Here is a 27,220-nt window from a genome sequence, read left to right as displayed (position 1 = left end):
CAGTACCAAGTAGCTGGAAGTTCTGTGCTCAAGCTTATAGATATGGCTCGGTCTAGAATCGCAGAGATTCTCGAATGAAAATAATACCGTAGAAACCGTGTTGGATGCGGAATTGACTCCAGCAGTGCTGACTGCAGGGCAGGACCCCCGGTGCCTTTTGTGACTCCTTTGACAGCCCCCGCTGAGGGGACAAAATCACCATTTGCATCCCCCCCTGTTGCCTTAATCAAGGTCGAATTCCGCACTGCTTCCTCAGCTAGTCTACGGCTTGCCTATCTTGACTAAATATTCCGGGGCCAAAATTTCATCGCATTCACCATGACAGTCGAGGAAGAGCCGCCGGCTTTCCACCTCACAGACGTAGACCGAGCGGTCCTCGCTCAAACAGACGAGGAATTCATCTACCACGACTGGAAAGACCTGCAGGATGTCATCGGTATGAATACCTTGTCTTTCTCTCCTCCTCCGCCTGCTCCCCTCCTCTCTTCCCCTCCCCCTCAATTCCAACTCCTAATACCCCAGTCCCAATCCGTTCTCCGAGACACCCAACAAGCCCAACTAACCCCCGCACAGCGCGAGGCGATCTCGGCATCCTGAGGCGGAAACCCTCCGATCTGATCCGATATCTCCAATGGTCCAAAGACACTAAGGCCGAGTATGGCACGATCACCAACTACATTTGCCAGCGGCGCCTAGGGTGGCAGTTACCGACGGATGAGACCGCACCGGATTTCAAAAACCCGATCCCCTTTGCCGACCCCGCAGACTACAAGATTCTCCGCAACGACTGGCCGTACGGGCTGGCGAAGGGCATCGCGCATATCGTCGTCTGGTCGCGGACCCCCATCCCTGTGCAGGATGAGAATGGGGTCATTACGAGCGAAAGCCATGCGCTGATTGAGGACTTTGTGCAGCGCACTTTTGTAGACAGGCTTGCGAAGGACGGGATTGAGGATCCGAAGTCGCATGTCTTGTGGTTTAAGAATTACACCGCCCTTCAGAGTGTGAGGGGGTTGGAGCATGTTCATGTGCTGGTTAGAGATGTTCCTGATCAGTATTTGCATGAATGGACGGGCGAATAAGTGGGATAGAGTATAGAGTAGAGTTAATTACTACGGGCTCAATCTATTGAGAGTATAGAGAAGATTTGGAATGCCTCAAACGTGCTAGTATTGGGAATCCTGGACCTGAGTAAAGTACAAATATTAAGCACGGAAAAGTAAAAAAGAAACAAATAAATAGATATCAAGCTCCGAACAGCCTTTCCATAGAACAAAACTAATCATTACCAGTCATCCCCGTCAGCAGTTACCAGCCAACCGACATCTATGACTTCTGCTCATCAACGAACTTAAGCGCCTCCTCTCTTGACACGACGTCGATAGTACTAGCCTTCTGCCGGAAGCTCACACCGTAGCACTTTTCGGCTACATGCAACATCTCTGGACGGAAGGTTGTGCAGATAAACTGTCCATTTGTGGAGTCGGAAATGGCCTTGAGCATTGTTGCAACAGCGGTTCGGTATTGAGCATCCAAATTGGCGTCGATCTCGTCAAAGAGATAAAATGGTGCAGGGTCACAGGCTTGGATAGCGAAGACCAAGGCAAGAGCGCAAAGACCTATTCCATGTTAACAACTGAGGGAAATAATCTACGATGAGGGAGACTCACTCTTCTGTCCTCCACTAAGTTGCTGGATACGCTGCTGGTCGTCATGCTTGCTGTTAAAGCTGACGCTGATGCCAACTCCAACATAGTTCTCTACACTTTGCTTCGCATCCTCATCATCGGACTCGAGATCGTCCTCTTGTCGCTGGGTGCGGTCGGTTTTGCGCTGGATAATCAAACGCCCGCGGCCTGCAGGAACGAGCTTCTCGAAAATATTGGCAAATTCACGAGACACTTGCTTAAAAGTTCTCTCAATGGCCTCATCCTTCCGTTGGTCCAGAACTTGGATCAAGTCATCAATTGATTTTTGGGACGCTTCGAGCTCTTCTCGTCGACTTGTCAGTGTCTCTCGCTGCTTGGTGAAGTTGTTGTACTGCTCAAAAGCTTTCTTGTTGACATGCGAGTATTTCTTCAGGGCCTCGTTGGCTTTATGCAGCCTCTTAACCACTGTGTTGGAATCTGTGTTCTTGTACTTGGTGAAAGCTTCATCCGGAAGGACACCGAGATCACGAATGTTGGCTGCACACTCAGCCGCCTGTTTCGTCAGGGCAGCCTTCTTTTGCATACTCTTCTCCATGCGACGCTGGTGCTTTTCAATCGACTTGGCAAGCTCCTCGAGGTCCCGTCGGGAGTCGGAATTGCGTTGGCTAAGTTCTGTCACGCGTGTGTTCGCTTGCTCGATGGACTCGTCTACCTGAGCAAGCCTTTCACCAAGCTTATCCAAGGCCTTTGTGAGACGCTTCTGCTCACGCTGGGTTTCTTTGATGTTCCCTGTGCCATCCTCATCAGCCAGGTCTGCGTCCTGGCCAACAAGCTGGTCAAGGCGAGGGTTCAAGTTCTCCCGTAACTCGGACTCCAGGACAGACTTCCGTCCCTCCAGCTCACTGCGTTGACTTGAAAGTTCTTGATACTGTCGACGATACTCCTGAGCCTCGGAATTCAAAGATTCCAAGCGTGTTTCTTCTTCATCGCTGAGTGCCTTTTGGAACGCCGAGGAGAGTTCACCTTCAAAGGCATCAACTTGGTCTTTCAGGGAGGCAAGATTGGTCTCAATGTTGCGAAGAGCTCGTCGCTTGGCATCCAAGTTGTCGTTCTGCTTCTGGAGGAGATCACGCTTGCTTCTCAGCTCTTGTCGCAGCGGCCCACTGCTGTTCTGTACCTGGTGTCTTTGCTGTTCCAGTTTTTGCAGCTCACCCACGGCTCTGGTGATGAGCTGATCTAGGTGTTCAAGCTCCTTGCGAATTTCAGTTCCGCGGTTCTTCTTTGTCTCGTACTCGTCCCTCCATTTTCCGAGGCTCTTCACAGCATCCAGGCGAGATGACCGCGTATCATGGAAACCACCAGTAAGAGCACCTCGCTTATCAGAACGATCTCCCTCGGGCGTGATTGCGTTGACGCCATGGCTTCGGGCATACTGTGCTGCAACTTGAAGATTGGGGCAAATGATCGTTTTGCCAAAGACATGTTGGAAAGCCTTGTCATATTCACGATCATACTGCAACTTCTCGATCATCGGGATTGTGTCGCTAGCCTTGGGCAGATTAAGTGGCTTGCTTCTTAGCCGGTTGAGAGGCATAAAGGTGACTCGGCCCCCCTTTTCTTGTTGGAGAATTTCGAGAACTTTGATAGCAGTATCATCTGTGTCAACAACATAGTGGAATAAGCTCTGGCCGGCCGTGACCTCAACAGCAGTACGGTATCGTTCATTCACGTCGAAGAGCTCAGCAAGAGTCCCATAGACACCTTCTAGGTTGTGCTGTCGCTTGATCCTGCGCACTGCAGCAATACCGCGGCTTGTGTTATGGTCCATCATATGAGAAAGATTGCGGTCCGCGCGGTCAACCTCGTTTGATGCATTCGACAAGATCGAGTCTAGTTTCGCCTCTTCTCGCCACAACTCCCTATAACTAGTCAGCAATTTGAAACTGCATATGATACTTCCTTGACATACTTTCGCTGGTCCATCAACCGGTCTCTTTCATCTTTGGCACTTTGCACCTGCTGCTCCACCGACTGGATGGTATCGCCCCTGCCATCGATCTGCTGGCGCAGGCGCTCCTGTTCCGGTTCAAGGAGCGCAATTTCATTCTCGAGCTCTTTGATGTCTTCCTGTGTCTGCGACAATACTGACTGCACGCTAGATATAGAAGTGTAGTTGTTCTTAATCTCTGCCTGAAGCCACTTGTCTCTCTCGGACTTGTTCTTAAAGCGTGAATTTCTGCCTTGCTTCGCATATAGTCTTTGACGGATCGTTTCAGCCTCAGTGAGTTTGGCCTTGACATCGTCCTCCTGATCCTTTGCTGCGTTGAAACGGGGTGTCAGTTCCTGTAGCTCTGAGTGGCGTTCCTGGATGGCGGCTTGGACGATCTTTAAATCTTCGTCGTGGCGCGACTTCAGGGCTTGAGCAGCGGCCTGGTTATCCGAGAGTGACTTGGCTTGCAACTCTACCTGAGCAAGGGCCTTCGAGGCCTCACGTCGCTCATCTTCCAGCTGTGCTTTGTCGACTTTCAGAAACTCGATCTGCTGTTTGCACTCGGCAATCTCGGCGTCAACCTGCGCCATTTCCCTCTCCCCCTGGATGAAACGGTCACGGTTGACGTCCGTATCCTCAACACCAGTTTGTCGTTGCTCTTCGAGGCTGTCGAGGAAACTCGAAATTTCTTGCTGTTCGCGAGAGTAGATTGTGTATTCCAAGCACCTTCGCTCCTTATCCTTATCCTGGAAGTTTCTCAGCTCATCCTTCTCCTCCTCAAGCTCCGCGAGTCGTTCGTTTATGAACTCCAACAGCTCGTCGATTTTCTCCCGCTTGCTGTTGGTCTCGTGCATGATCTTCAGGGATTCCGCACGACGCGCCTCGTAAACTTGAGTACCGGCGACTTCTTTCAACAGGTTCAACCGTTCTGAATCCTTCATATTGGTCAGAGCTGTAACTCGACCTTGTGGTACGATATAGTAGGGGTTCGATCGTGAAAAGCCGGCCGACTCGAGAAGGTTCATCACGTCAGATTTCGTCGCATTTTTTCGGTCGAGGGTGTATTCATCTTTCTTCAAACCAATTGTTCGGCGAAGAACGACTTCCGGCCTTCCGGTCGGGAATCGATCATCGGAGTTGTCAAAAATGATCTCAACGTACGCCGACATGACAGCGGAACCCGAACCTTCCTACTCGTTGTAAGCATTTATCCTGCAGCTGCAAACCAGTTGACATACGTGCAATAGAGCTTGTCGCTCTTCTCTGCCTAGGTGAGTATAGGCATCACTAAGGACGAACCGAATGGCCGCGAAGAAGTTACTCTTCCCCGATCCATTGCGGCCGACGATGACATTGTGTTTGGGCGAGAAGGGCTCAATGACCGTTTGGTCCTTGTAGCTGGAGAGTTAAAAAGGCACATTAGCTCCAGCCTATTAACTGCTATCCAATGCGCATGGGACGGCTCACCTCTTAAAGCCCTGGATAATAATCTGCTTGACATACATCTTGACCGACACACGCGAAAACTCAAGAAGCTGCGGCGTCTACAGCATCACGCGGGCGAAACCGCCAGAAACAAAATCCAACTCCCTGACCGTATATCGCAAGGTGATTGTTGCAAAGAAGCGCCAGGAGCCAGTCGTCGGACCAAGTGTTGATGGCCTCGATGCGCCGATACCGACAGCCTCAACAGAACGCGCACCCACGCGTTTCTCGTCCGCCAGCGGGGTTTCTGCCGGGCGGTCAGCACCGGTCGATCCACACGCATTTTGTCCAATCAGGGAAATTTAGATCTGATAAAGGCACTTTTTTTCTACCCAAATTTCTGCGGAACACACTTGATACCTTTTACGAGTTTCGGGATTAGGAGGTTATCACATTCGTTCGCCATCATGGCTTCAGATCCAACGACCGACACTGCGTCCCCTGCCGATGGCCTAACACCTTCCCACACCTATGTCCCTAACAAAGGGTATGCGAACCCTGATGGCACAGTCCCCGCTATGGCGGGGCAAGACCTGACACCGAACGACGAAGATAACGATGAAGACGAAGACTATTATGACGATATTTTTGAGGAGGAGTTAGACGAGGCTGATTTCAATTCATCAAACCCTGCAGATCTCACAAAAGCCTACAATCGTCAACGCAAAGTAAACGAACTCGCCGCCGACCCCAACGCTCCTAAATGGACATACCCGAAGACGAACACGCAGAAGCCTACTGTCAATACGTATGCATCCGTCGACGACGAGATAAAGTCGTTGACTCGTCATGCTGGCAAGATCAAGCTCGATGATATGCAGTCCGGGTTGGCTGTGCGTGGGGAGCGTGGCGCCGACAAGGCGGACAGAGCTACCTCAGAGCAGGTATTAGATCCCCGGACTCGCATGATTCTTCTGCAAATGATCAACCGCAATGTCGTCTCCGAGATCCACGGATGTCTCTCAACCGGTAAAGAAGCCAACGTATATCACTCGATGCTACAACCAGAGGATTTCGATGCCGCTCCGATACACCGTGCGATCAAGGTATATAAGACAAGCATTTTGGTCTTCAAGGACAGAGACAAGTACGTCACGGGAGAATACAGATTCCGTCAGGGTTACAACAAGAGCAACAATCGAGCGATGGTTAAAATGTGGGCCGAAAAGGAAATGCGCAACCTGCGAAGAATATACGCCGCTGGCATCCCTTGTCCTGAGCCGATCAGCCTGCGGCTCCACGTTCTGGTTATGGGCTTTGTCGGAAACTCCAAGGGCATAGCCGCCCCGCGGTTGAAGGATGTTGAGTTCAGCATTCCTGAACCCGAAACCAGGTGGCGTGAGCTCTACATTGACATGCTAGGCTACATGCGTGTAATGTATCAAACCTGCCACCTAGTACACGCAGATCTTAGCGAGTACAACACCCTTTACCACAACAATAAGCTATACGTCATCGATGTCAGTCAGAGTGTGGAGCACGACCACCCGCGGAGTTTTGAATTCCTGCGCATGGACATCAAGAATGTTGGCGATTTCTTCCGTAGAAAAGGCGTTGAGACCCTTGCCGAGAAAGTTGTTTTCGAGTTTATCATTGCTCCTACCGGCCCAGCTACGGTATCGGAAGAGCTGAACGAGGCTGTGGAGAAGCTTTTTACTATTGAAACTGAGGCAGGCGATGAAGTTGATACTGCCGTCTTCCGTCAACAGTATATTCCTCAGACCTTGGAGCAAGTCTATGATTTCGAACGTGACGCGGAGAAGGTTCAAGCCGGTGAAGGTGGCGACCTTGTATACCGAGACCTTCTTGCCCGCGAGAAACAACCAGCGGGAGCCGAAGATGAAGACTCGGGTTCGGATGTCAGCGGAGGCGTTTCAGTTGGTGGTTCTGACTCCGAGGACGACGAAGAGAAGGATCCGTTCGAAAAGAAGGCTCCCCGGGGAAAGCGATTTGAGGATAAAGACTCCAAGAAGGAGCATAAGAACAAGGTCAAGGAAGAGAAGCGCGAAAAGAGGGCTAACAAGATGCCGAAGAATATGAAAAAGCGCTTGGTCTCGTCCTCCTCCAGAAAGCACAAGTGAACAATCCAACATTGGCATATCGAATCCGCAAATTATACATATTTGCATCAGCTTGCTTCCCAAGCGAGTTACACGGTTTCTTGAAGTGCCATTCCGCACTTTCAAACATCTGAACCGCAGCAACTACGACAAGTAGTCAGGCTGGTTCACCCATTCGGCGCATGCCATCCGGACGAGGGTAACGATGCCCTCAGAGCTTCCATTAAGGCCATCTCCTTAGTATGCTAAATTCTCACGAGTCCCGACTAGATCCCACAAATACCTATCTCGGTCAAATAGAGTACATTATCATTCTTCTATATTGCGTAGAGTAGTTGCTACCTAGCTACTTCGCCCAAACAGCTCCATCAAACCCATCCATCAAAGCCGTATACTCTTCCCCTTCATTAACCCAACCCTTGATTCCGCCCTCCAATTTCCAACTCTTCACCTCACTCTCCGCACCTTGGTCGGCAAGATAATCCGCAAACCACCCAGCAGCGCGGGTGCCACGACCACCACAAGACCCTACATTGGAATTGCGATCAGCAATCACCAATAACAGTAGACCAGGTCCCAAACTCAGTAAGACAATAGAGAAGAGAAATTGGAACATACCACAGTAAAAAACGACATCCTTCACTCCCGCGGCGCGAACAAGGCTATACAGCGTAGACAAGGTCGGGTAAAGGCTCTGCGCGGGGAGATTCAACGAACCCCTTATCGTGCCTCCCTCTAGATCTGTCCTGCGGAGGTCGACGAGCAGGGAATCTGTTCCGGGGGCTTTCGTGCCTTGTTGGAGCCATTGGAGGAGGGTGGCGCGGGGGAGAGCTGGGGGATCTGAGGTGCGGGGGACTGGGAAGGAGGCATGCCAGGGGGCCGGTTCTGTCATTTTGGACGAGTGCAGAGGTGATTTAATTGTAATATGAGATGTTGGGTAGTTGTTTTGGATTTGTAGACGGTGGATGATGATTCCGAGGTTGAGCTGTCACTGCGGGGTTGTCATTGGTTCGAGAGGGGCATCTCCAGGTACGAAGCAGCTGGATATTACCAAGGTTAACCGCCTGGGCAACATAGGAAGTAGTTATCGATTACCTTAGTACTACTATGAGACCACTTGATTTTCGATTCCTGCTTGAATCCTTAGATCAGCCCCGCTCCTGCCTAAACTAGTCAACACTATATTCTGACTGAACGGCCCATCATCAACTTTCAGCCTCAATCCCTGAACACGTTTCCTCCACCCTCTTTTTATGCTGCCTGGAGCCGGATGTCTTTCAGATATTCGTATATATAGGTAGTCCTCTGAAATACCTTTAACCACAGTTATATATTTTCAGTTCACCACAACCTTCAACCACATCCCCAATATATATCCAGCCGCCTATACCAACACCACAAAAATGACTACACCTATTCAAAATATCCCCAAACTGCACCTCCTCTGCATGGAATCCAAATTCATAACGGCCTTCAACAAAGCCATACAAACTCACTGGCCCTCCTACCAGCCAAACAAGCCCACCGAATTCCCATCTATAGAAATCCACAACAGCCGGCTAGCCGCCGTCCCCGCCAGCACAAAATTCGACCTCGTCGTCTCCCCCGCAAACTCCTACGGCCGATTAGACGGCGCATTCGACGACGCTATCTCGCGGGCCTTCTGCGAGCCGCATCACCACTACGACACCCTCACGCATGCGGTCCAGGATGTGCTGTACGAGAAGTATAGAGGGTTTCTGCCCCCAGGCGCGTGCGAGCTTGTGCGCTTTCCCGAGGAGTTAATTGGTCAGAACCCGTGGGGGTGTAAGTGGGTAGCGATCTGTCCGACGATGAGGACGCCCGATAATGTGGTTTGGGATCGGGAGATTGTGTACCAGTGTGTCTGGACCTTGCTTTGTGCGATTGAGGGGTGGAATCGGAGGGCTGGGACGGATGGTGGTGCCGGTAGTAGTCGGATTGAGAATATACTTATCACGCCGATGGCGACGGGATGTGGTGCTGTCAGTCCGGATAGGTGGGCGGCGCAGCTGGTGCTGGCGATGAGACATTTTGTGGCTGCGCTTGAGAAGCCGGAGAGATGGTCGAGATTGGGCTGGGGAGAGATTTATGATGATACAGATGATGTTGAGAAGACTTGGAAATACGCTTAGTCTTAGAGGTAAACTTGTCTGGGGTCTATTGGAAACTGCAGATGCGTTTGCTTGGGTAGGTGAAGATTCATTCTTACTATAAGTACTATATTTTAGACCTATCAGAGCTCTCTTTGATCTCCATTCCAGCAGACAGTGCACTCGAGCGTTTACATCAGCGGCGATGACCGGAGTATACGTCTGCGAGCCTTGCATGAAGGCTGGATCAGCACAGGCAAGGCCTGGTAATAATAAGTTCATCACGTAGGTCATCAGATTAAGTCACAAGGTGCAGCGCTGTATACAGATGGTCAAGCGAGTATGAAAATGGTCAAGAATTAAACTTCCTGATGCTCGAGCATATTTCTGCTCTTGTTCTTTAGGCGAGCCAGCGCCTGCTCAACAAGGGTCTTGGGTAAATCAGGAAGCACTTCACCAGAGCTAGAGCTTTGCGGATTGTTTTCCGGCTGGCCAGTCTCATTTCCCCTGACCTCAACTTGTGGTTCTGGACCCTGGTCAGGGTCCTGGTCAGGATTCTCCTCGAGCACGCCTTTCAGCGGACCACCAGAGATGCGGTGAAACTCGACGCGCATTGGCTCACGGCTTAATCCCGGCCAAATATCAGACGGGAGGAAGTCACCTTGTTCGACTCGGAATGTTTCACGGGCGTTGACGTCTTCCTCGTATAGGACATCGAGTTTGTGACGTGTATCGCGGAGGATCTTTTCGACCCGGTGGCGCACGTGTCGACGGCGTGCGGCTTCAATGATGAGACCATCATAGGCGTCTAGGAAGCCGTCGTACAAGGAGCTGAGGTCCGAGAGGTCTGCTAGGCCACCCTTGATGCGGTCGTGTTCGTCATTCCATACGCCGGTGAAACTATGAGCCTGCGCGATATATCCGGGTAAGCGAGTAGATGCAAGGGATGATAAGTGGTTGTAAACTTCTTTAGTAGCTTGGTAGACGGCGAGAAAGGTATCTCGTTGGGCGAGGAGGTGTTCCATGACGGACTCCATCTCTCCGATACGGTCCTGGATCTCCATCACGACATCTTCCGCCTCAGCTGCGTCATCGATGATGACTTTCACCATTTCTCGATACTCGGTATTGCTTAGGGGGTCGAGCGGGGCGTTCACGTTTGCGTTTATGCTCTCCGCTTCATGATCTGGGCCACCGCGGCTGCTGATTACTCCGGCGGGCATGTCTCCTGTTATTGATTGAGCGGCAGCTCCTCCGCCTTCTGTGTGTTTAACGGCCGTGACGCAGAGGTCGAAATGTTGGACCAATGATTCTAGCAGATTCGCCATCTCTTGCGCGTGCGTCTCGAGCGAGTGCACCATCGACGGCATCGACGAAAGAGACGGAAAACTTGAGCTAGATCCAGACTGCGAGCCGGATGAGGAAACTGAAGAGCGGGAGGATGTCAGCTTTGTCGTCGCCCGGTAATTCCCCAACGCTTTCTTGATTGACTGCAGCTCGTCATCGAAAGCATGATTGGAAGAGTCTAATTCCGCCTGAGCGGTATTTGTACGATCGATCGAGTTTTTCAGTGTGCCGTGGAGTTCCTCAACACCCCGCTCATCCACGAAATCATGTAGGCTCTTAGGCTCTTCCCCCTCGGGACGAAAGGATGCATGCACGATCGTTTCTCGAAGCAGCCCAAGTGTCTTTTTCAGGCGCGCGTCAGCTGCATCAAGGCTCTTCAGAGCTCCAGCGAATTCCGAGCGCCCCCTGAGGGATACTTCCTCTACCTCGGCTCGTACATTGTAGAGCAGTCGCAGCTGATTGTTCAGACCGCTGCGTAAAAAGCCTGTGCGCGCGGAGACCACCACGCTTTCTTCCAGCGTGGAGCGAGCGGTTGTAACAATCTCATTTGCCCTCCAGACATGGTTAATCGATGATAAGGACCTTTTTGCTGCGACCAGATGTGAAATCAGTGTTTCCAGTGTAGGCGGCCCTGTCTCGTGGCCCGGTATGGGCTCAGCAGGTGGAAGTGAACCGCTGGATCCGGAGTCGGAATCCAACGCTGACATGTCGGAGGCCAGTCTCACGGAGGGCGTGGTCTCATACGTTGTGACGCAAGCAAGCAGCAAGCGACCGCTTTATCGCGCACCCAATGAATATCTGGACGGGAGAGCAGCGGGGATACAAGATGGTGATTCCTTGATTGATTGCTTTGAAGCTCGACGGTCGACGACGTGACCCGCTGTCACGGGACCGATTGTGCTCATAGATACGCCCGTGATGTAACTTGCCCGGTCCCTGTTTACAGACGATCTAGAGCATCCAAGCCTACGAAGATGCTTTGAAACACCCTTGCCTAGACTCCAACGTACGATTCTTAAACTTTGAAAGCTGTCCGGAGTAGATCCTCTCCCGTGCGCGCTGTGCTGTTGAAATGCAACCAAGCGCGCGCAAATTTAGTCTTGATCAACCCATCCAGGGCGAATCAGATTTGCTCAACACTGCAGGGGAGGCTGCTTCCCAGCTTCCGGTCAGCGCTGAAACTGCACAGATCAATTGGCGTCGACTTGCGGTGAGACGAAGGCAGGGGGATTTGCAATTTTGCATGGGCAGGTTTCGGCTTCCACGCCAAACCGGTCGGCGAATGCGCAATTGGGAGGCGTTCCGGCAAATCCGGGATATCTCATGCAATCTTCGGCCGTTATCTCGTAATAGAGCTGTAGAGATAGCGTGATCCCAGAAGAAAGGGTGCACTGGGGACCGCCTGGGGTTAGTCACTGAAGCTGTGAACGGTGGGCGGTGGAGACTTCGCTGATTGCGTGCCAGATGCAAAACTGGAGCTTGAAGTCGCGGGGGATCTGAGGCCTGCGAAATTCTCGGGCGAATGAGTCGGGCCAGGTCCAGAATGCCAGCTTAGTGCCATCTCGCAGGCGAATGGTGTCAGCTCTGGCAAAGAAATCCCTTATCTTCGTCAAGCCGGGGCCTGATGGCGCCATCAGTTCACGTGACCCGTCCAGCGGCCCGGAGCACAAGTGGAGCCTCTGCCACAGCACGAGAGGCCGATCCTTACTTGCGTGATCGATGAGCCTTCTTCGCCTTCTCTCTTACCGCTTCTTATTAAACGGACAGGTTGGATTCTCGCCTCTTCGCTCTTTAATAGATCACATCCCACCCACTCCTTGCTTTGACTGGTGTCTTTCCAGGCGCTCAGCTTCGCTTTCACTCGATTCCTCACAGTCCCTCGAGCGGACAGATACCTTGGGAGGTCTCTCCTCAGCGAATTCGCCACCAACGCCAACAAGGTTCCCCTCCGATTTTAACCGCGACCGATAAGAATTGCGACCCCCGGACAGTGGCCTCTCGTTTTCGAACAACTCAGTCGACAGGATATTGAGCCTGGGACATGGTTGTTTGAGATCTAGCCGATAGCCTATTCGAAAATGTCGACTACTGGAGACAACGAGGTTTCGCACGTCTTGACGGAAAGAAACCGATCGAACGACGCCAGTGCTGGATCGCAAGACACACAAACGTCCTTCAAATCTCTGTTTGGCGGCACGTCACCGGAGGCGGAAGAGAAGGACACGGAATTCGACACTCACCAGCATTCATCCCACGGGTTCAGCAACGTAACAAAGGCGCCTGCAAAGCTGGCAACTCAGAATGTCGCGCCGTTTCTTGCCAAACACATCCCTGAACAATATGGCCCGCTAGGCGCTCGGTCGATTCTACCGGATCAACTGAACAGCACAAACTCGAAATACTGCTATCGTCATCGCCCGGACCTGAAATGCAGGCGACAAGCAGATGAGCCGTCCATGGATAAGCTACAACGAGTGAGTCCTCCTATGTTTCCTTCATCAATCACGTTATATGATGCTAACCTGAGATGTAAGGAGTTGGAATCGCTCCCCCAAAGTGACCAACAGAGCATCTCGCATGTTTGGTCCCTGTTCTCCGCCGCACCTGCCAAGCATCGGAAACTCTTACTGCAGGGCATAATGACCCAGTGCTGCTTCCCCCAGCTCTCGTACATTTCCGCTACCGTCCGCGACCTCATTCGTATCGATTTCATAACCGCGCTACCCCCAGAGATCTCTTTCAAGATTCTTTGCTATCTGGACACAACTTCACTTTGCAAGGCTGCGCAGGTTTCGCGCGGATGGCGGGCGCTGGCTGACGATGATGTGGTCTGGCATAGGATGTGCGAACAGCACATCCACCGCAAGTGCAAGAAGTGCGGCTGGGGTCTGCCACTACTGGACCGGAAGCGCCTGCGCGAGTCGAAGCGTGAAATCGAAATGCGTGCTACAAATTGGGAAATGGGTAGCACAGACGCAGAATCTGCGCAGGAGACACAGACTGACCAACAAACGGAGTCTTCGGGTATAGGCAAACGAAAGCTTGAGGAGGATGAAGTTGCTGTTGTCAAGCGTCATTGTTCGTCGCTCGGCACCGAATCCGAAAAAGATGAAGATTTCTTCAAGACCCGCTACCGACCATGGAAAGAGGTGTACAAGGACCGCTTCAAGGTTGGGACGAACTGGAAGTATGGCCGGTGCTCGATCAGATCGTTCAAAGGCCACACCAACGGTGTAATGTGTCTGCAGTTTGAAGACAACATCCTTGCTACTGGCTCTTACGATATGACAATCAAAATCTGGGACACCGAGACCGGAGAAGAGCTGCGCACCCTCCGTGGACACGAGTCCGGAATCCGTTGCCTGCAGTTTGACGACACCAAATTGATTAGTGGCAGTATGGACCGTACCATCAAGGTATGGAACTGGCGCACTGGCGAGTGCATTTCTACGTATACCGGACACCGCGGGGGAGTGATTGGGCTGCATTTCGATGCCTCAATTCTTGCTTCCGCATCTGTTGACAAGTCTATCAAGATCTGGAATTTCGAAGACAAGTCCACTTTCCTTATGCGAGGGCACACTGACTGGGTCAACTCGGTTAGAGTTGACACTCCCTCCCGAACTGTATTTTCCGCTTCTGATGACTGTACGGTGCGGCTTTGGGATCTGAACACAAAGGCTTGCATCCGGACTTTCCAGGGGCATGTGGGCCAAGTGCAGCAAGTTGTCCCTCTGCCCCGTGAATTTGAGTTTGAAGACCACGATGCCGAGTGTGATAACGACGACCACCTCAGCACAGCTTCTGGCGACACATGGCCACCTTCCATCCAAGCCTCGATGGGCTTAGAGCCCAATGCAGCCTACAGCCAGTCTTCAGTCTTTGGACCTTCTTTCGACAATGGCCGGTCTGCACCGCCACGATACATGGTTACGAGTGCACTTGACAACACGATCCGCCTCTGGGAGACTACGACCGGCAGGTGCCTGCGCACTTTCTTCGGTCATTTGGAGGGCGTCTGGGCACTGGGTGCTGATACTCTCCGTATTGTGTCTGGCGCTGAAGACCGTATGATCAAGATCTGGGATCCCAGAACAGGCACGTGCGAGCGCACATTCACTGGCCACTCTGGACCGGTGACTTGTATCGGCCTGGGTGACAGTCGTTTCGCTACTGGCAGCGAAGACTGCGAAGTCCGGATGTATAGCTTCTCTAGCTGAGACTGTATTCTGCTTTTATTTCTTTTCTGCAACATGTTTACATACTTTAATGACTTGTATTTATTATGGATGACGAATACCCTTTTGCCGGCGTTATTTGATTACTTTTCGCTGGTTTCTTCTCGTTGGTCCATATTCATGCAGCGATTTTCTGTTTACTGGGCGTTGGAAAAGTGCAGGGAAATGGGGCTTCAATGATTTCAACCATTTTCAACGCATGGCACTGGCATTTAACAGCCCAGATGGTTATTTTGAAGCGGCGGTTCTACTAGTTGAATCAATATTTTAATGTTTTACGTTTATTTCCCGTGTATCGCCATGTTTTATGGGGTGTTCGTGCCAAGCCGCAACCCAGTCTTAGCCCTAACTCAGTTTCGACTTGGAGAGTGAGGTATGCTTGTAGTACTTGAATACCCTGGCTCAGTATCCTGTTAGATTCCTGGTAATAACGAATGACGCTTCCAAATCCTAATATCTTTACAAATCTAGACTGCTGAAGTAGCATACCTAGCCCGAGTCCCCTAGGCTAAACAGCAAACTGTGTTCAGAGAAACTTCGACATGCCACTTTCTATTGGATAGGAGCGTTATTCCGCCAGGTCCCAGGCTCTTGATCCTTGGATCCAACCACTGTGTGCTATAGTTAAGTTTAGACTAAGTATAAAAATATTGACGCGCTACAACAGGTCCGGAGCCGCGATCCGACTGGATAGGAAGTGCTGCGCTGGTTAAGAAGCTTTTACAATGGGGGGCGAGGAGGATTTCCTGAGTGGTTGGCATGCGCAGAGAACGCGTAGACAGCCCTGAACTCTCACTTAGAGCACACCCCCGTGCTGTTCCGTACGCCTTACCCGGTCCGGGTGCGTGATGGAGAGACAGCTGTGCGTTCTTAGTACCCTGCTAATTACCGTGCTTGTTAGCTATGCAGCACCCTCCAGTATGGGGTGTGGGATCCGTGGAAAGGTACTGTCATGAATATAGCTTATCTAGTGAGGGAATGGTCGCGTAGGCTATCACAAGCTTCAGCCCTCCTAGCACAGGTCTTCCATGCTCCTATACCGGACCGTACCGATAGGCACTGACAACGCGAGCATTCGAAGGAGATAGTTTAAACCAAACCACCATACTTGACTCACAGCGTGAAGTTGGTTACCGAATCCGTATGACAGTTGGCTGCTAAGTTTTACAAGGCCGGAAGTGCTGTCCGACTGGATGAGAACTGCCATACCACTGCGCTGCACTCGTAGTGGCCGCGTCTGAGGTCTCTTCAAACCATGATATAAGATCGAGTCACACTTATACCTTGTCTATAAGAAGCAGCTCGGGGTCGGCCTGATTCCCCCCCTTCTCCATCTCCTTTACATCTATCTACCTTGACTACTTCCTCCAAGTCCAAAGACTACCAAGATTCCAACTCAAGCTACAAGCAAATAACCAAACAAACAACCACAAATCTCAAGCAAGAACAAATCTCAAACAGGAATACCTTCACAATGCACTCTGGCACCACCATCCAGAACAACAACCCCACCACCAGCATGAGTGTCCCTCAGCCCCAGGCTGGTGCAATTAACTACGCTTCGGTTGAAATCATGAGCCCTCGGCCAACTCGGCGAGTGAACATTAACGTTTTCAACCCCATCGAAGAGATGGAAGAGGTAAGCTACCCATCAAGCCAATATATTCCTTCAGTAATGTTAACCTCGTCGTCTAGCCTGCTCCGGAGCGTCCCATAACCAAGAGGGTCCGCTTCGCACCAACCCCCGAGCTGGTTACTTATATCCCAACCACCAACACTTGGGATACCAATCCTCAGTCCAACCCTGAAATAGACTCCGGTTATGAAACCGCTTTATATGAGTTTGGGTTCGACAATGAACATCGTGTTCGTCGAGTCCGCTTCGCGGAAGAGGTACGTCCACAAAACCTAGCCCTAACAAGCCTTAGCCCACCATACTAACTCTCCAGCCAGGTCACCATCATACCAAACAAAATAGAAAGACACGTTCATTGGCCCACTGACTCGGAGCTCGCCTCATTCATCCCAGATGTTGAGTACTCTGACGAGGCCCCAGTGAAGAAGGTCCGCTTCGCAGCATCGCCGGACCTGGTGACATACATCCCCGACGACTCTTCCGTCGAAGATGACTCTGAGTTTGAATATAACAACAACAACTCCTCCGAGCATGGCAGCCCTGGCTCCCATGTCCATTTTTCCCCAGAGCCAGCCGAGCGCCGCTCAACCCAAGTCGACACTCTCTACGACACTGAAGCTGGAGAGGAACTTCCACGCCCTGACAGCGCGTACACCTACCCACGCCTGCGGAGCGTTATTGATCGCACACCCACTCCTCCAGCTTATGTGCCTCTGTCTATCCTTAGCTCGGCACAGGTCCAAGGTAGTAGCCTGACTGATGATCAGCTATTCCGACACATACTAACAATACTTAGAAGAGGAAGACGTGATTGAGAGAGTCTGGGACGACGAAGTATCCTTAGAGGGGTCTCGCAATGCGAGTGAGCTTGACCGCACCGAGACCTTCGAGGACTTTGTCTACTTGGCTACACACTCGAAGAAGAGAAAGAGAAGAATGAGAAGGGCCTTTGCTGGTGTTGTTGCAAGGCTGTCGAAGATTGGGAAGAAAAAGCGAACTATTGATGATGTTTATTGCTGGGCGTGATATGTATGCGTGATGTATGATTGTTGGAGTTTCCTATTTATTGACTTGACTTTGTTTCCTATATAACTGTCTATTGTTATATGTTGGTGATTTAATTTCTTTTGTGCTGCGAGGACCTTTTCCCCTCGCTTGTCTTTTGCCCTCCATTGAGGTTTTGACAAGATTGGGGTTTTTACTGGCTCGTTAGCTTGTTCATATTCTGAGATCTCATGTATTATTAGTTAGTTGATTCTATCCAGGCAACTTTTGGATACAACCGTTCTTCATGTTCTGCCTTTCCTCTCCCAACATAGATATACTATATCTTTCTTTATATCATCACAGCGTATGTCTCCTTTTCTTACCTCTCTTCTTCCTCGCCTAGTTGTTACTGGTATACTATAACCATCGTAGTCTTCTTGCATCCACCCATGTCCAATATGACCGCAATATCGGAGGGCATACGATGCCATAATTTTTTGTGAGACCTATTGTAGCAGGAACCAAGTATCCAACCGAGTTGATTATACCGATAGCTCCGCCTGAATTTTAGAAAATCTTCTTCACCGCGATTATTGCGAAAAGCCCAAAAACCTCCCACGAACCGGCCATTAAGAAATTTATTAAGACATACCAGAATCTATAGGAAAAGAATAGCAGAGTATCCGGCCTTGAGATCTTGACACCAACCACCCCAACTGTCTATCCTGACTGGGCCATGGTCATCAATCAACATACTATGCAAGTCCTTTATTTTCAATGTTCGAAACTATATACATACTACAGTATGAGTTGGAAACATTGGGATACTGACCTCCATTAGATAAACAGTTGAAATAGCTGGTATATTACTCGGCTTCCGACCAACTTCTCGCACCACGACATGCTGGAATAAATGAAAAACAGATAAAAGTCTCTTCAAGAAGTCATGGAACAGCCTAAAATATATCCGGGTTGTCTGTTATATTATTCTTAATCCTATGGGCTATCTAAGAGAACCATATAAACGTCATCCACTCTAGCCCTACACTTGTGATGACCCATTGGGGGTATAATTTTCAGACTCGCTTCAATCCTCGAAGTGCGAACCCCGTTTACCCCAGAATTCCTCCTAGAAATCGGGGCCAGCCTTGGGCCGCTCCAGGGGCAGATACTCTTACGGGGTACCATCCATCACGCTGTTTTGCCTCTGGTTATGACTCCCATTGTAGCATTTACAGGGACGAACCATCTGTCATCCTTTGGATCAGGAACGTTTACACCTGATGTGGAAGAAGTCTGGATCTGGTTGCTTGAGCCTTTTGCAGATTAGACTTTTTGAAGGGTAGTACGACGAATGTTATTCAGTTCGACGTAATGATGCCACCGGTGGAAAAAGCATAATCTTGTCGTTCACAATTGAAGTCGACTGGCAGAGGTCTGGGCCTAGAGATTAAGCTCGGTATCTTGCTGGTAAAGCCTGTTCCTGGAAACTCTATGGCAGCGATTATGACGATGTCTACGTGCTCGTGAATCTAGGTTTGTTGTGTGAAATATTTGATTTCTGTCCAACTTTTGTTCCATCTCATCATCTCTTTCGTTTTATTGCCTTTACTCGTCTTTCTCTGCTCTCGTCTCTCTACTTAGCCCTGAAACAACTGGATAGCCCTAAGAGACCCTCAAAAACGTTTCAAAACTTCTTTCACCATGGTTCGACGAAGCTCCAGTCGAGGCCTCGAGAGACACACCAATAACATGGAGCTACCGAAATACCCTCGCTCCTGTGCCTCTCGCGAGCAGCCTCCAACATACGTGGACGTCGACCTCGAGCAGCAGCGAAGCACCGACCTGCCTGCGTATGGGAACGACTCCAACCAAGCGGGAGCAAACCAATCTACCCAGTCCAATAATCACCAGGGTGAGTTGTATGAGCCATATCCCTGATATGAATCCCAGCAGAGACTAACCGGAAACCAATCTGAATAGAAGTGCGTCGACAAAAACGCGGCTGCCGTATCAGACTCTGCAGTAGGTTTGCATGTGCGGTGGTGGCTGTAACTGCTCTTGCTTTCATCGTTGCGGGTGGCTTGGTCGTTTATGACGTTTATCAACATAACCCGTGGTTGTTTCACAAGTCTCATAGCAAGAGGAGGGGATAAAATCAGGCTGGGGGAGGTTGGCAACATGGAAGTGAAGACACACTCATGGAGGCTTGTAGTTGGCGAAGTTTACCTGTTTAGTGCTTCCCAATGTTATTTGGTGTTTGCTGCTTTATTGCTTAGTCTTAGTTATGATATGTTACTCTGTGTCAGAATCTAGAGGGACTTTTTCCTATCTATATCTTTTATACAGGATTTCAGTATTAAAGAAGGCATATACCACAGGATGGGTATAGCAAGACTCAGAGAGTATGACTTGCTTTGTTACGTAGGTAGATAGATATCATACAGCCCCCTAAAACGCAAACGACCCCATGGACTCCAACGTAATATGGTGTTTGATGAAGAACCGGATATCGGAGCTGGGTTCGCACTGCTTTATATCCTCTTCCCTCGCAAGGCTGGCATTTCAATGTAGTATTTAAATATTTGAAATAGAAGCACAGTGAACAAGATAACACTTCATGCCAAGGACAGCTTGCGAGGTGTTTCCTTCGGGCTTCTGACTCGTTGCGGGCCTGGACATATTGGCAGCGTTAATCTGTTCTGAATGGACCAATAAGACGAGTATCTGCTATTGGGCTTCCAATGCCCCGATCTCAGCCTCGGCTCAGCTCTGATTCTGGAGTGCAGATCGCTCGCAAGCATTGACCAGGAGGCGATTCTGCACAGCTTGCATTGGCAGAGTGAGCACTCCACTGGTTTTTACTGTAGTGGGGGCTGATAATGAATGGAATCATCAAGGTCAATATGATAAGCACAGCCCCAAACAGAACAACCTTTGGATTTCTCTTCAGCTCTTGCTATCCTACGCCTGCGAATGTTGTATCTGTCGCATTCGTGTTCCAGGCTGGTTCAAGCACAGGAAACTATGTCAATGAGGTAAAACTAGCCAAAGTGAAATCCCGTAGCAGAAGTAAAGGATGAAACCAGTGAAAGGACTTGGAGAAAGACTTACTGAGGCTATACTACTGAATCAGTGTTTACTGCTTTGATCGTTCCCAACTCTTTCACCAACAGAAATGCACTGCTCCATTAATAAACTTTCACAATGAAGAAACTGTCCTGAAATTGCGTATTTATACTCTGTTTCCTGCCCACTAACTTCCCCTCATCTAATCCAGTCTGCAAAAATGGGTCTACGCTCCTCCCTCGCTCGCCTGCGCAAGAACAGCAAGTCTCTATCAAAACGCAAATCATCCGAAAACGTCTCGGAATTACCACAAGTCAATGAGACAGAGAAAGCAGGTAGCTCTGATGATGACAGCTCGCCCGCAGTAGAGCAAGAAACCCCTGCTGGCACTGATGTCCCCAAGCGCCGCAAACGCGATCTTCTTAAGAAATTCTTCAAAGGGTTCGGGTGCGCGGGTCTTGGGCTCCTCATAATTCCGCTGGTCCCGCTAATTATCGCTTTTTCCATTTGTGATGGCGTCCTAGGGTTGGTTTTGACCACCTTGTGGAGTCTGGTACTGAAGCCGCTTCTGCTGGTTATCATCTTGCCGTATGAGCTGGTGAGCGCCTGCTTTTGCCAGTGACCTACAGATAGTTGGATGTTCTAGATACTAAATATTATTTCTTCGTTGCCATATGTCCTCCTGTAGACTTTCCTAGCCTTGCCTATAGGGTTAAAGTAGTATGAAAGACGTTTGTCTTGTTTCCCTTTCAATATACTGTCTCCAAAATAAACCCACTCTACCTTTACATATCAGACAGTCTTTGTACAGCCTCACTAGACCACTTATCAAGTGAACTTCTTTATTGGTGTTCCTGGGTCTAAATTCCATTGTCCTGTTGGTTATGTGGATGGTTTCGCTTTATCATTCACTCCCTGACTAGATATTAATATTCCATTCAAGCCCTATTTATGCTTTCTAACCCTTTGATTTCCTTCATTCCATCCCACTTTTGTCCGGCTTAGCGTGGTACAATGGGAATATTCAGTTCAGTATTCTCTTGCCCTACCAGGCGCAAGCCATATCAACTAAGTGGCAACAGGCCCCCCAGCACCGACACCTATACAGACATACCATTGTGTGATATGAAACCCGTCGCAGTCTCCCCGCCAACATACAACCAAGCAGTCGATGCTCCATTTGATCTCCTGGAATACGATGAATGTCTCGGCCATCATGCCGAACCATCCATATTTTCACCAGGATTCCCGGAGTTGAAGGCCCCTGGGCCAACTCCAGCTCCAGCCCCTGAAGCCGACGTCCCTCACTACAGTCTGCTTGGACGACTCTGGCCTAGCATCAAGAAATGGTCCAATATGTTTGTCCTACTCTGGGTGACGTTTGAAGGAGTTAGTCTTATCGCCTCGCTTGTATCTGCCGAACTGGGCCTGCTGTGGCTGCCCATTTCTTGGATTCTATTTTGTGCCCCAACGCTTCTGTTGAAGCCCATTTGCTATGAGTTAGACGCTTAGCGGGTTTTATTTGTGTTTTATTTCTGGTCATGTCGAATGTCTTTGTATCTGAATACTACATGTGCAACTACTTCATATAACTATCGGCCCGAGGCGTATATAAATCTCGGATAGGGGTCCGGGCTCCGACATCGGCGCAACCCTAACTCCACCACATCTCGTCCGTATGAACGAACCAAACCGCCTCACGACCCCAACTCTTATCTCTGATCCGCACCTGCGGGGTAATTACTAACGCTGGAATGCGGGGCTTGACATGTCAGATGAGATGCCTGATGTCTGATATGCGCTGCATGTTGCACACCTGCAATCGACATCCTGCTCGCCACAATGGGCAATAACACGGACAAGCGAAGAGTGGTAAATGCGTAAGCTCTGAAATGGCTTATCCCACCCTGCGCCTGTATTAATTAAAAGTCGATCAGGTGCGCGCGATGCCGACAGCACAAGATAAAATGCTCTGGCGACAGTCCCTGCGGCAACTGCAGACAGCGCAAAGTCCGATGCAAGTTCGAAGGCGAGGACACCAAGGTGCATATCACCAAGAAGCACTTCTCAGGACTGAAGCTGCGGAACCGGGAGCTTGAAGAAGAGAATCGGGCGCTGCAGCAGCGACTGGAGGCTCATTTGAACGCGGTGTCTCGTGTACCTGTTGGGGGCTCGCCTTGCCCGACGCCTCCGTTAAATCACCCCAGTGTTCCCAGTGTTCCCAGTGCGGTATCTTCGTTGAAGCCGCCGGGTGTGGCTCAGGATGAAGCCGATGAGGATGATGGAAGCAGCACTATGGTTAATCCGCTATCTTGCGGGCCTCCAAAGTATATCACAGATACAGCCGGTCGACCACGTAAGATGGAGAACGCCCTTTGGACGGTTGATGAAGCTAACGCAGGCAGACTACCTTGGACACACCTCGAGCTGGTCCCTCACAATACGTCTCCTCCATCTCACCCACCAAGCCTTATACAAGTGTCCATTCCCCAGTGCGGCGCACCACGTCGACACAATGACATACAGCCTGCAATGGAACGGCCTTCGAAGCCCAGTGATCCCCGACATCCGCGGTCTCCCCTCGCTAGACCATGCTCTGTTTCTTCTCAACGCCACCAAATTCCGCACAGGCCAGATCTTCCACCTATTCGACGAGCCGCGCTTCTTGGCCCAGATCCACCAGTTCTACAACGACCCATGCAACCCCAGCCACACGGACAGTCTGTGGTTCATACATTTCCTCGTAATCATGGCGCTGGGGAAGGCATTTATTGGGGAAAAGAGTCGCGGGACAAGTCCGCCTGGGGCGGAGTACTTCACGCGCGCGTTCATGATGCTCCCTGATTACAGCTTCATGTGGAAGGATCCCTGTACCGCAGCTGAGCTTCTTTGTGCAATGGCGCTCTATCTTCAGTCCATTGACTGGAGGACTTCTGCGAATAACCTAGTAGGATACCTGCCTTGATGCCCACATTTTACCGTCATTATTAACATTTATGGTAAGATCGGACAAGCGCTGCGCATAATGCAAGTACACGGCTACCACACGAATGTGTCCGGGGTTACAAACGGCAAAGACCTCATCCGTTGTCAGAATATCTGGTGGACCGTGTATGTGCTTGAGCGGCAGACCTCGGTTCTCCTGGGAGTGCCGCTTGCTGTCAACGATAGCGACATCACAGCCTCGCTTCCAAACGACACCGAGTCAGTGGCGAGAACCCTAACCATTGCGATTCATGTCAAGCTGTCGCAGGCCTTTAGCCAGGTGGTGAATTGTATGTAACCCTATACTCATATTCGTCCAAGAGTGAGATGCAGCTGATTCCTGGAATAGCACTCTATAAAGGGAGTGAGAACCTGAATTCGTCATATGTCAAGACGTCGCAGGATGTTTTGCAACGAGTGGCAGACGTGGCATCCGACCTTCGAGAGTACTTCCCAGTACCTGAGCCGGAATCCCTGAATGGCATATCACGGGTGTCTGGGTACTTGAATCTCCTTTATCACCGGGTTGGTCATTAATTTCCCTTGAAGGGACAGGAGACCTTGCTAACCATAATCAGTGCATAATGCTTGCCATCCGACCCTTCCTGTTCGGCCTTGTCGAGACATGCGTCGCCTTGGATAACCCAGGAATGACAGTCCCAATGCCCATCCAGCTTCTCCTCCAAGTCTGCCTCGAGTCCGCGAAGAAGACAGTGTATATACTGGATTCGCTGCATGATCAGACCCTACTTGGTGCGTTACGATCCCCGATTACCCATATACCACCGACGATACTAACATCACCCTGATAGAATGGTTCCTCCCCTTCGACTTAGAGAGCGCAGTCTCGGCCAGCCTCGTCATCACGATGGCTACAGTGGCCTGTCCATATTTAGTCGAAAGTCCCCAGACCTGGCTCAGCAGGATTTCAACCCTGCTTGACCAGATAATAGATAAAGGGAACCTGATAGCCGCAGACCAAAGGCGAGAGCTTAATGAGCTGCAGGACCTCTGTGCGAAACTGACAGCCGAGCCGCGCATGCCTCGCCAGCACACCGGTTCACAATCGTATGCCTCTGTGCAGCCGAGGCAGGGGGTGATACAGGCGCCGTTAAGCCCTGATAATACGGAGTATGTGGCGGGGACTGTACCTGGCGGCGTAGAGGCTGCTGCTGCTGCAAGGGATATATGTCCAGGACCAGGGCCAGGCCAGATTGATGCTTTAGACTGGGCGCGCGATATGACGCCGTCGCAGCTTCTGGGGGTTGTCGATATGCTTAATGGAGACGATCTGTTAAACTGGATGGATTTCCCGAATAATTACCTTGGGACGGGGGGTATCGATTGATGTGAACATTCGCCATTGTATGATATGTATAATAGAATATGCTGTCCAGTTACAGACGTAATCTCCCGTCTTACCCTGTAATACCTTGAGTGGCACCATCTTTCTGTCCCTTGGATACCTCAGACTCTCTTGGATTAACATCATCCACAAACCCTGTCTGCCCAAGATACGATGTAATCGCGGGGACATCCAGCTGCCCCAGCCTCTCAGCAACAGCCCAACCATTCCCAAACCATCCAAACTCATTACCATCATAGGGCTTCAACTCATAGTCCTCCCAGCGGACCTTCTCCAAGGCCCTGAGACAATGCAGACTACTCCCCGGCCACAACGCCGTCACCCGAGCCTTCTTCCTATCCTCAAGAGACTGCCCGGGCGTAGCCAGTTTATACCAGCTCGCACAGTCGGCACTATACACCGTCCTTTCAAAGTACTTCTCGCAGTATCTCGTGAAGTTCAGCACCTGCGCACGCTTCGGCTCCACAATGCCAATATTATCACACGCCATGCGCGCGACAACCTGCGCGAAATACCCATGGATCTGCTCGAGCATGATAAGCAGATTCCCCGCGCCCTGGAAGGAATTCGGACCCAGGGACTGGAAGAAATTCGGGAATCCGTCCGTCGCAAGACCGAGATAGGATTCTGGGCGCTCGCTGTATTTGTCGCGCAGGTTGACACCGTTCCGCCCGATTATGGGGAATCCAGATCCGATGTGGAATCCGGTTGCGCAGACGATTGCGTCGACGGGACGGTACGTGCCGCATGAGGTCGTCACGCCTGTCTCGTCGATTGCTATAATGCGGTTGGTGATGACGTTGACTTTGGGCGAGGTCAGGGCTTCGAGATACCCTGGTCCTGGTGTGAGGCGCTTGCACAGGGGTGGAAATTCAGGTAGCAACTCCTTCAAAAGCTCAGGCTTGTCTCGTAGCCGACGCTGCATATCTGCCTGGTATTGAGCGCGGGCAGAATTCTGAAGGTCACTGTCGCGTTGTGATTTGGCGTATAGGGTCTGCATCTCGAGCTCGAGTTCCTTGCGATACTCCATATAGGAAGCGGTATCGCTACGCCATGCTTGTTTTTCTTCCTCTCTATACGCGAAGTTTCCGCCCTTCCCGTCGGTTCGTGTTGAGAGACGCTCTCCGCCGTGTTGGCTGGATATCCAGGTCTTGCCTCGGACGTAGTGGTCCATGCGCTTGACTTTGTCCACCAGGGCTGGCACGATCTGGATGCCGCTGCTGCCCGCCCCTATGACGGCAATTTGCTTTCCCTGCAAGAATAAGAACCTAAACAAAAGGTTTAGTAAGTAGGGTTACGTACCGTCATATCATAACTTTCATCCCAACAAGCGCTGTGCAGCAACTTCCCACCGAAGCGCTCAATGCCAGGAATGGCCGGCCACTTCCACTCATTCAGCAGCCCCGTCCCGGTAATAAAGACATCAGCAGAGTCCTCAAAGACCCGTTTGCCTGAGGGTCCTTCTTCCATGATCTGGACAAACCATTTCCCTAGTGATCCATTCCAGCGTGCGCCCAGACACCTGCTGTTGAACTGGATATGCTTTCGCACTCCGTATTTATGTGCAATGCGCTTCCAGTACTCAAGGATCTCCTCAGCCCCGGAGAAGAAGTGACTCCAGCCAGTCCAAGATTCGAAACTGAGTTGGTATCCGTGTGAGGGGACGTCTAATCATAAATCAGGAACATAATACATGCAAACAGGAGAAGCGGAAATTGATATCGTACCGCAAGCACAGCCGGGATACTTATTCTCAAACCAAGTCCCTCCAAGCTCGCTATTCTTCTCATATATTGTAAGATCCAGATTCGGCACCGCCTGGCGGAACTTGATCGCAGCCAGAATCCCCGAGATGCCGGCGCCAATATAAATGACCTTAAGGGGGCGGGCCTCGTCGACAGGTCGTTCGGAGATGAAGGGCGTGAAGTACTTGTAGTTCTGATCACTCGGGCCATATGGGCCGATTTCGGGGTTTGGCTTCACTTGCCCCTGTTCTGACTCGACGCCGATACTGCTAGATGTTGAGTCTGCGGTTTCTTCAACGGTGACGGCGGCAGGTGCTTTGGTATCGACGACGGGCGAGGCCGCTAGAGAGAGGAATGGAGAGTCAGTAAGAGCAGCCATGATTATTTCGAAAAAGGATATGGCATAGTATAATTGTCTCAATGTTGCCATCCTGCTCATTCCCGGATTATATAGTTTATTACGATCGAGCATGGCATGATTGGTGGGCGTCGGATTGGGGTCCGAGAATGCATGGATATATATGTAGATCCTAACGGACGAAGAGCTTCACA

General features: G+C 50.6%; 11 protein-coding genes across 11 annotated transcripts; 7 read left to right on the top strand and 4 right to left on the bottom strand.

The window, feature by feature from the left end:
* The first annotated feature begins 16 nt into the window (after positions 1–16).
* Positions 17–1,257, top strand: ASPVEDRAFT_648627 (GIG1 family protein). Its single transcript, XM_040815754.1, has 2 exons — positions 17–436; positions 574–1,257. The coding sequence occupies exons 1-2, from the start codon at positions 319–321 to the stop codon at positions 1,080–1,082; spliced, it is 627 nt and encodes a 208-aa protein (XP_040667475.1). The 5' UTR covers positions 17–318; the 3' UTR covers positions 1,083–1,257.
* Positions 1,258–1,326: 69 nt separating this feature from the next.
* ASPVEDRAFT_83242 (chromosome segregation protein SMC) lies at positions 1,327–5,144 on the bottom strand (the record flags this gene model as incomplete). The annotated part of the gene is made up of 5 exons (XM_040817342.1): positions 1,327–1,619; positions 1,671–3,568; positions 3,619–4,829; positions 4,878–5,037; positions 5,107–5,144. The coding sequence occupies 5 exons, from the start codon at positions 5,142–5,144 to the stop codon at positions 1,327–1,329; spliced, it is 3,600 nt and encodes a 1,199-aa protein (XP_040667474.1).
* A 387-nt stretch (positions 5,145–5,531) lies between these two features.
* On the top strand, positions 5,532–7,205 carry ASPVEDRAFT_130353 (serine/threonine-protein kinase RIO1; the record flags this gene model as incomplete). The annotated part of the gene is made up of 1 exon (XM_040806714.1): positions 5,532–7,205. The coding sequence occupies one exon, from the start codon at positions 5,532–5,534 to the stop codon at positions 7,203–7,205; it is 1,674 nt and encodes a 557-aa protein (XP_040667473.1).
* A 162-nt stretch (positions 7,206–7,367) lies between these two features.
* On the bottom strand, positions 7,368–8,359 carry ASPVEDRAFT_648560 (putative arsenate reductase (Arc2)). Its single transcript, XM_040815753.1, has 3 exons — positions 8,280–8,359; positions 7,803–8,224; positions 7,368–7,712 (listed from the first exon to the last, which is right to left on the bottom strand). The coding sequence occupies exons 2-3, from the start codon at positions 8,074–8,076 to the stop codon at positions 7,531–7,533; spliced, it is 456 nt and encodes a 151-aa protein (XP_040667472.1). The 5' UTR covers positions 8,077–8,224; positions 8,280–8,359; the 3' UTR covers positions 7,368–7,530.
* Positions 8,360–8,587: 228 nt separating this feature from the next.
* Positions 8,588–9,337, top strand: ASPVEDRAFT_52604 (uncharacterized protein; the record flags this gene model as incomplete). The annotated part of the gene is made up of 1 exon (XM_040814665.1): positions 8,588–9,337. The coding sequence occupies one exon, from the start codon at positions 8,588–8,590 to the stop codon at positions 9,335–9,337; it is 750 nt and encodes a 249-aa protein (XP_040667471.1).
* A 317-nt stretch (positions 9,338–9,654) lies between these two features.
* ASPVEDRAFT_52603 (autophagy-related protein 17) lies at positions 9,655–11,349 on the bottom strand (the record flags this gene model as incomplete). The annotated part of the gene is made up of 1 exon (XM_040814664.1): positions 9,655–11,349. The coding sequence occupies one exon, from the start codon at positions 11,347–11,349 to the stop codon at positions 9,655–9,657; it is 1,695 nt and encodes a 564-aa protein (XP_040667470.1).
* A 1,371-nt stretch (positions 11,350–12,720) lies between these two features.
* ASPVEDRAFT_130174 (F-box/WD repeat-containing protein) lies at positions 12,721–14,862 on the top strand (the record flags this gene model as incomplete). Its single annotated transcript, XM_040806693.1, has 2 exons — positions 12,721–13,116; positions 13,177–14,862. The coding sequence occupies 2 exons, from the start codon at positions 12,721–12,723 to the stop codon at positions 14,860–14,862; spliced, it is 2,082 nt and encodes a 693-aa protein (XP_040667469.1).
* Positions 14,863–16,354: 1,492 nt separating this feature from the next.
* Positions 16,355–17,542, top strand: ASPVEDRAFT_28353 (uncharacterized protein; the record flags this gene model as incomplete). The annotated part of the gene is made up of 4 exons (XM_040810101.1): positions 16,355–16,519; positions 16,576–16,773; positions 16,834–17,260; positions 17,313–17,542. The coding sequence occupies 4 exons, from the start codon at positions 16,355–16,357 to the stop codon at positions 17,540–17,542; spliced, it is 1,020 nt and encodes a 339-aa protein (XP_040667468.1).
* A 3,250-nt stretch (positions 17,543–20,792) lies between these two features.
* Positions 20,793–22,084, top strand: ASPVEDRAFT_83234 (uncharacterized protein; the record flags this gene model as incomplete). The annotated part of the gene is made up of 2 exons (XM_040817341.1): positions 20,793–21,160; positions 21,655–22,084. 2 exons carry the CDS (start codon positions 20,793–20,795, stop codon positions 22,082–22,084), a joined length of 798 nt encoding a protein of 265 aa, XP_040667467.1.
* Positions 22,085–22,276: 192 nt separating this feature from the next.
* On the top strand, positions 22,277–24,962 carry ASPVEDRAFT_150506 (Zn(II)2Cys6 transcription factor). The gene is made up of 7 exons (XM_040808238.1): positions 22,277–22,452; positions 22,510–22,928; positions 22,978–23,519; positions 23,577–23,847; positions 23,907–24,082; positions 24,136–24,310; positions 24,370–24,962. Exons 1-7 carry the CDS (start codon positions 22,415–22,417, stop codon positions 24,903–24,905), a joined length of 2,157 nt encoding a protein of 718 aa, XP_040667466.1. The 5' UTR covers positions 22,277–22,414; the 3' UTR covers positions 24,906–24,962.
* A 13-nt stretch (positions 24,963–24,975) lies between these two features.
* On the bottom strand, positions 24,976–27,047 carry ASPVEDRAFT_83232 (flavin-containing monooxygenase; the record flags this gene model as incomplete). Its single annotated transcript, XM_040817340.1, has 3 exons — positions 24,976–26,175; positions 26,226–26,590; positions 26,651–27,047. 3 exons carry the CDS (start codon positions 27,045–27,047, stop codon positions 24,976–24,978), a joined length of 1,962 nt encoding a protein of 653 aa, XP_040667465.1.
* Positions 27,048–27,220: the final 173 nt, after the last annotated feature.

Source organism: Aspergillus versicolor (assembly GCF_001890125.1).
Source record: "Aspergillus versicolor CBS 583.65 unplaced genomic scaffold ASPVEscaffold_4, whole genome shotgun sequence".
In the NCBI taxonomy this organism is placed as follows: Eukaryota; Fungi; Ascomycota; class Eurotiomycetes; order Eurotiales; family Aspergillaceae; genus Aspergillus; species Aspergillus versicolor.
The sequence above is the reverse complement of the archived record's forward strand: the minus strand, read 5'-3'. Positions and strand labels throughout refer to the sequence as shown.